The 8,219-nt window shown below is 35.3% G+C and overlaps 1 protein-coding gene across 2 annotated transcripts in view; it reads left to right on the forward strand.

The window, feature by feature from the left end:
• Positions 1–8,219, forward strand: part of LOC106526992 (partitioning defective 3 homolog B) — a 120,564-nt gene that overhangs the window by 46,041 nt on the left and 66,304 nt on the right. For both annotated transcript variants that reach the window (XM_014021736.1, XM_014021738.1), the window contains 2 exons: positions 1,219–1,372; positions 7,256–7,350. In XM_014021736.1, coding sequence (XP_013877190.1) covers positions 1,219–1,372; positions 7,256–7,350 — 249 coding nt within the window. The remainder of the gene's footprint in view (positions 1–1,218; positions 1,373–7,255; positions 7,351–8,219) is intronic.

Genomic DNA, 8,219 nt, shown 5'->3' on the forward strand with positions numbered 1-8,219 from the left:
CATTTGGGACTGAACCAGCTGATATTAACTTGCACTGACAAGGGGCAGATTTGCTTTCTAATTACTGAGAGAGTTCAGCTGGTGTCTTGGCTTTCCATACCTTTTTACACCTCCCTTTCTTCACGTGTTCAATACTTTTCCCCTGTGCCATTCCACATTATTACAAATAACTTCATTTCTGGACATTTATGATTTGATTTCATTTTATATATGGATCACTTGGGTTGTTACCGACATCTGTTGAAAATTTCATGTCATTAGCACCTCTAGTAATATATTTACTGAGAAAAATGGTGACTTGTTCAATACTTATTTTACCCGCTGTATATGCTACCGCTATGCAGTATCTAGTTTAATTAAATGAAACATGTTCATTAGGGGTAATTCCACTAATATGTTTCAAAATCAAAGCTGTAAAGCTGTGTGAACTCAATGTCTAATAGTTCCATTAGACAAAAAAAAGTGTTTCCACTTTTTTAGTATTTTGATTTATTCATTCATTTCTGGCTTGACTTTGTATTCATGCGGCTCTTAAATTCGTACTTGTATTTCGCGKTTTGTTTTGTCATGTCTAAACACTTCTCTATTAATGAATGTTTGGAAAACGGCAATCAATTTAAGGAATAACTTGGCAGAGAACTGGATAAATCATTTGTTCATCAAAAGCTAGTTTTCAGCAGGCATTTCCTAGAAAGTTGTTTGATAATTACGCAACTGACAAAGTTAGCAGAGAAGTGAAATTCCTTCATTGTGGTTATAGCGGCCACTTTTATTGCGGGGATTGAAAGTCTTATGTTACGGCAGCATTTATGCCAGTTATTTAAAAGAAGACATTGATGTCTTTGAACCACTTAACCATTGTGCCTTGGTTGTAAATGAAAAGGTTGAAACATGAATGCATAAATTCTTCAAGCATTCTAGTTTTAAGTTTTTGCAAAAAATGTTAMTGCTTACAATGCTGTGTCTATGGTTTCAGGGATACTTTGAAYAGAAGACTTAAATATTATTTCTGAAACTATTTATTAAACTGTGACTCAAAGAATGAGACTCAAATACAAGTGACTGAAAAGAGCTTTCATCGAATAACCTCAAGAAGTTTCATCTGCTGTTTTTTTCACCTCTCATCTAAAAGGCTTGGAGCTAGTTCCATTATGTAAGTGCCAGAGGATGAATGGATGGATAGATGAAATAATTAGCTACGTTTTCTGTGTTTTTCAGCTGATGGCGGTGTATGAGGAACAGGAAGCCCAGCAGAGGAGTGTTGTTGACACCAGCCTAAACCCCTGCCCTGACCTCCACCAAGYTGAGCTCTCCGTTTTTCAGCCAATCACAGGAGGGGTGATTGAAGTCACTTCCTCAGCCCTCAAGTCTAGTAAGTATTGAATTTTTTGCTTCCAGTATTTGCTGTAAAACTAYGCCAGCTCCTTTAGCATTACCTTTGCTTTTTGTTGTCTTGCTGATTAAAACCTTCAGTTTTGTCTCGACTGTGTTGTGATACTTTTTCAGGATTTAACCAAAAATAAATATTCTCTTAATTTAGAACAATCTGTTGGCTTGTTTAATCATGATGTTGCAGACTCTGTATTATTTTTTTATCAGAGATATTCTGAAACATATGACCTCAGTGGAATTGTTTGACCTCTTAAAATAAATTACAACTCTATATGTTAATGGATGATGTTTTATAGTGCATATTTGTACAGATTTTCACATTTGATCCTTCTTAGATTTTGTAGAAAATTATTTGAACATGTTAAACACCACTTGGAATCCAACCAAATAAATAATTAATAAAAAAGTGGGGTGAATATTTTTACAAGACAGTCAGTGTAATTCTAGATATATATTTTTTGTAAACAGGAGACATATTGTTAACTTTGAATTCCAGTGCAGACAAAGGTCAGGATGTGATGGGTGGAGCAGTAATAAAAGCAAGATGGCAAAGGCCAAAATGTTGGAAGCGCTGTCACTGAAATGTGGTTGGAAAAAAGAGTCAGAAGAGGAGAAGAAGACAGGATGTGCATGTGTTCTGTCAGGCTGCAAGACCAAAAACTGATGTTTGTGTCTGCTTAGTGTTACCTGGACAAAACCTTTCTGCGTGACCTTTATTCTCTCTGTGCATCTGTCTTTGCACTGCATACTTTTTTCAAATTGTTTTGAAAATGTTGTCTCCYCTTCCCATTTCTCTGTCTTATTTCAAGTCAAGTGCTTGTTCAGTTGAATTACAGTACATGTAATTGCGTGAGGCCCTAAAGTGCCCAGCACTACTTTTTTATCCACTTTGGATTAGATTGACTTTCACTCTTTAACTATACCACAATAAACAAGAAAAAAACAAACAAATCTTTTTTTTTCAACCAGCAAATCAGCATTTCAACTTTTAAGATACAACCTTCCTAAATCATGGAAAAAGCTTTGGTGCTGATCCAGACTCTGTTATGATGGGAAGTTTAGTCTGTTTCAGTATTGTTGCCTGCCAGAGCAGATTAGTGGGAATGAAGTAACAGCTCTGGAGACAATCACACTGTCAGTGTGAGGAGGCCAGAGTTAGGCTTCTGTAACTGTCTACAGTTTTGACACAAACATTGGAGTGGATACAAAGTCTAAAATAGGCAAACAGGATTTAGAGAAACTGCTTAGCATGATCAAAGAAGAAGCTACAGTAAACCAGCCAATGAAATGTGATGATCTTTGTCACCAACACATAATAAAAGCATTTGCAGACTGTGAAATATCTTTGCCTAAAATATTASGGGCTGTGCAAAGAAACTGATATTTCGATATTTTTAAAAATGGCATGGTATCGAGCCCTGTGAAATATTAGCATTAAATGTTGACGTCAACTTATCAGGGGTGCACTGAATGTACTTTTCTGGCCATTCACCGATCTTTAAAAAGTCTGATCTGCCGGTTCTGTTTTTGGCCGATATCATATTTTTAAATAGCTGACACTGTCAGGTTTTATAAGGTCACAATACACCTCAATGTTCCAATCTTATTTTATTAGGAAACATTGAACAATACACTTGAAACAACAAAAACTTGTTTAGTGCTCACAGCAGAGCAGACGAGGACAGTGGCTGATTTTCAGACCWTTGTGAAGGTAGCGAAGCTGATATTTTCCACCAATCTTATCTACTGTATTTATTAAAGTATAATACGTAAAATTAAACCCATAAAACCATCCATAAAGTTGGTGGGTAGTACTATACTCAAATATTTTTACTTACTGTATGCATTTTAACTGAAAAAATCGGCTTCATTCACAAAATGCGTGAGTCCTTAAACGAGACCGCGTCATAAAAAGCAGTTGAAACGAGCTTACCTGACACTCCTCTGTTCTTCAGAGCGAGATAATAACAGATCCAAGCAGGGGACATGATGTGGAAAAAAAAGCAGTCCTGCACCTTAGTAATGATAGCAAACTAATGACATTAGCGTGTGACCGGGCCGCCTCTCGAACAACAACACATATTCATCTGTAATGGCTGCCGTCTACCAGTGTTCTGAAAAAGTTGTGTATCCCTGAAAAAAAGTTTCCCCACCAGAGGGGGCGCTCGCGAGTAGGAAGTAATCTGCTTTTCCCCCACAAGATGGCCCAAATCTCATGTGAAGTCTCTGACTTTTGTGTTGGCGCATCCTAGTGGACWATGTGTAAAATGCCAGAATTCATATGATGCTGCTACAGCTGATATACGTATATTCGTTGTCAAAATACCTTTTAGTACATACAGTATGTTGATAAAATAAAATGAACAGTCCAATGATCATTTTACTGAAATGTATAAAGACTGCAAAGGCTGAAAAATCTTGGTCTGTATGAAATTGGAGGTAGTTTGAGGATTCAATTTTTTATGCTTTTTAAGCTCAAAAAAAGTGCGGGTCGTATTATACACAAATAAATACGGTAAGTATCAGCTGTTCTCCGATCTCCCAAAATTAATGAAATTGGTGCACCTCTATRCTGATTAATGTTTGGAGTTAAACCAATTCAGGATGTCTGTTTCAGCTGAACTACCTGAGCATAAATCAGTAGAATTTACAAATACTGAGCTATAATTTGATGTGAAGGTAACTGACAGTCATTCATGAAACATTGTTCTGGCACTAACAGTTCTTACACAGCATATTTTCCAAAATCAAATTAAATTTAGCTTAATGATCTTAGTCTAAAACACTAGCATTATGAAGGCCTTCATTATTGTGTATAATCTGTTTTAGGCTTTTTTGATTTATCTATTTTCCCACATTTTCTTAGTTTTACTTTTGTAGGATTGTTTGGCTTATGAGGTGAAACAGGGCAGATATCTTGTTACTGCTCAAGGCCCTGTCACACTGACATTTTACACAACTTATGCCAACTTAGGAAAGTTTGGAGACAAATATGCTGAAGATGGAATTAAAAAATCAACTGGAAGCTTCTCCCAGGCATGTACTGTAATGCTAAGAAATGGATCAAACTTTTATTAGTCATTTAGTGGAAAAAAACACATTTCATAAGTTGGCATAAGTTGTTTAAAACATCATAGTGTGACAGGACCTTCTGTTAGAGTAGTTTGATACTGATCAACAAAAAGGAATAATGAACAAGAAATAAAAACATTGCCCTACTTTGGAGACAACCTTAGATTTACTGACCATAGTGTTTCTTGTGCTGACTAGAGAAGGCAGCAGTGTCTAAATAGTGTGTTGACTTTGCATTAATTCTTCAAGTTCAGTTGTTGAAGTTTGTTTGGGCAAGGCACTGGAAATCAAATTGCCTCAACCTGTAAGTTGCTTTGAGTGAAAGCTTCTTCTAAATAAATGCAGCGCCCTGGTTTTGTTTGTTGAGTCACTCTCACACTCACGGCTTGCTGAGGCATTTGAATATTATGGAGCCATAATTTGTTTTCACACATGCACGGCAGTTCTGAAATTTCTCACCGACGTTCAGGAGAGGCGGCATGTGAAAACGCAAATGTCTGCAATAAGTCAGCTTCAGATTAACTGCGGAGATGTTCTATCAGCTTCTTGGTGACATCTCTGAGAGGCTGGTGAGCGAGAAAGTTTCTGCACACCTTTTTTTCTGCAGGTGAGGATGTGTTTTGATAGGAGTTAATACTTCAGACTTTTTCAGCTGATTTATATATTATTTACTCTTTCCTCAATAATGTGAATATGTTGAAGTACTTGTAATAATTTAAACTAGACAAAAGCCCATCATCACGCCTCATCTGTCATTTTTCATATTKAAACTACAAACACTAGTCAGGAATATATTGTTTTTTATTTTTGATGTCTTAGCTATTTTGCACKCTAGAGAAACCCTCCTTTGCATTTAATATACACAAGAGTGTTTTTACTGAACATCATTTCACAGCAAAGTGCAGCAACTTGTAAAAAGTCTGTTTAGATCTGTGCCGGTGGCATTCTTTAGGCACTTCACGATTCAATATGATTATAATTCAAATGGCTACCATGTGATATGAAGTGTTTTTTTAAATGATTATTGATGCTACATGCTTCCATGATCCATCATGAACATGCTTTTAAAAATATCCTAARCCCATAATCTCTGAACTAAAGGACACAAAAAAATTAGCTTTGCACGACATGATAATAYAGTCATTCCRATAAGATTAAGGGAATTAATTGATMAAAAAGAGTCAAAACGCTGACTAAATTGACAAGAATCTGTTAGTCAGTGGATGTTAATACTTTAATTTTCTTAGCCCTTCTTTCAGTCTCTCATCGTYTCTCATATGCTTTCCATCAAACCCTCCCACTTTAATTGTCTTTCTTCAAGAAGATGAATTGATCAGTAGTTTGACGTAATCCATATCCCCCCCAGCTGTTTTTAAGAGCACTAAGGGTCCATTTGTGGCAATCAATATATGACCCTACAAATATCATTTGGCACGTCTTCAGAGTACTTCAACCATATAGAGTTCTCTCCACCCACACTACCACCTTTGCCATTATGCTCCCAATTGAGCTATAGGCGCTTACATGACAGTGTACCTAATGTATATATAGATTGATGTCTCCTGAGTAGGGATGGTAGGTTTAAGGGTTCACACAGATCATAATAACACCACAGCATATTAAATCTTATTTATTTGCTTAGCTTTTTGCAGTGTTGACTTTCCTCTCATTTTCACTTTTCCCTCAAGTCCCATCAGCAGTGCAGGCAACACGGCGGTGTGTACAATTTATCAGTTTCTGTTAAATGATGATTTTATGCAGAGGGCAGATGAGATGTGAAGAAAGAGCCATTATCATCTGTTATCTACTCGCTCACACAAATCTACAAATCAGCCACTTATTGGCCATTTGGATGCATGAACACCAGTGTGTTCACAGATGGGATATGAAGGGAAGAGATAATGCATTAACTTCTCACACATCCCGCACATTGTCACCTCTCCAAAATCAGCATTCGGAGCATTTATTAGTAGATTAGTATGTGATTATTACATATGGACATGCATACACAAATGTATCTGGCTGTTAGAAATTATTCAAATATAATCATTATTGAAAAAAATATCCTTTTCTTTAGTTTATTCTTTTAAATGCTCTTTGATAGTCTTTCAAAAAGCAAAATGTTAAATACTTATATTTGTAATAAAAGGTTTGCAGTGTGGCGAATATGGTATCTACTCCAATAAACATGTTATTTAAATTCCAATATCCATATTAATATATTCAAAATATCCACATTTTGTAGCTGTTAAAGCTTATTTATTTTTAAATGAGCAGCTTTAAGAGAAAAAAGTCAAGGCTAGTTCTCATTGTTGTTTATTTGTTCTTGGTCCTTTTTTTAGGTTATTTTCTATGTTTATTCCAGTTACGCAGCAGCTAAATAAAATTTGTCAACCAAACAAAAATAAAAATATATTTTTTTAATTTTTGTTTTCATTGATGTTTGTTCAAAAACAGACATTTAACACACTGTAGTGATTAATGTAAGGGCCAGTAGTTTGCCAAATAAGTTTTAAATTAGACAAATTCTGCCGAATAGCAAATTATTTATATTAGCTTAAAAAAACAGACATTGATTGATGTGTATGCATTTAGGATTTATTTATGTAATTTTAGGACCTGGTAAGGACCAGATGATGCTTTTTTAAAAAACGTTTTTGTATGCAAAACCTTAAAATAAAGATGTACTTTTAATTATTCTTTAAGATTTTTGAGAATRTTTTTGTGTAACAAAATACTGAAAGTCCTTCGTCATGTATGTTCAGTATATTCACTTGAGCACGTTCTACAGATACACCCCTTCTGGTGAGGAGCAGCAGTGACTCGGCCCTCAGCCCTCCAGCAACTGAGACTGAAGCCTCTGGCAATGAAGACAGGATTGCCATGGTAAGAACAAAAAAAAGTTGTATATTTATAAAAATAAGAAAAGAAAAAGAWAAGAAACATCTATATCATGTCATTTATCAGTTGGTTTGATCTAATCAGTTTTTAAGTTGGGAACAAGATTCAGTCAGTCACAGTTAAATTCTCATGTAAGAATTTGCTGTAAGGATACCTTTTGGTGCAAATTCTTATTTATTTTTATTTTTTTATTAAGACACATTTGGTCACATTAGGCTACATTACCAAAGATAAATGACTTGTGAGTGTTTTCTTTAACTCTCCACAACTCTTTGACTTTTTCCTCAAAGGTCAAAGATCAMWGTTTTTCTGCTTCTTCCTCTWCTTTATTTCTGCTCCTGAGCTCGGTTTCACATCTGTTGCCTTTTTAACTCTAGTCAAGAAAAAGCTGTTACACCCTGTCTGACTCGTGTCCATTCATGTGCCAAAAAGGGAGCAGAACAAAAACAAGGTTTAAATTCATTTCACTTCCTTTATTTATACAGCACCAGCTCTAGATTTACTTGAGTAAARGGCATGAAAATCTGCATCCCTAAAACAACATTAAACCATCCTGAGCACCAGAACAGATTCAAACATTACGCTTATTCAAGTCTTTTTAAAACTGTTCGGCTTAAAGTCACTAGGCATCTCCATCATTAAAGTTTATTATCCACTTTTGTTTTTAAATGCTCTCTTATATATTCCTAATAAGTGTTAAATATCCTATTACAATTTATTTTTACAGTCTCAAAATATTTTCAGTACCCCAACGTTTTTCTAAGAAGAAAATGTTAGTAATTACAGCGGGTAAAATAAGTATTGAACACGTCAACATTTTTCTCAGTAAATATATTACTAGAGGTGCTAATGAC

Source organism: Austrofundulus limnaeus, unplaced genomic scaffold (assembly GCF_001266775.1).
Source record: "Austrofundulus limnaeus strain Quisiro unplaced genomic scaffold, Austrofundulus_limnaeus-1.0 Scaffold303, whole genome shotgun sequence".
Taxonomy (NCBI): Eukaryota; Metazoa; Chordata; class Actinopteri; order Cyprinodontiformes; family Rivulidae; genus Austrofundulus; species Austrofundulus limnaeus.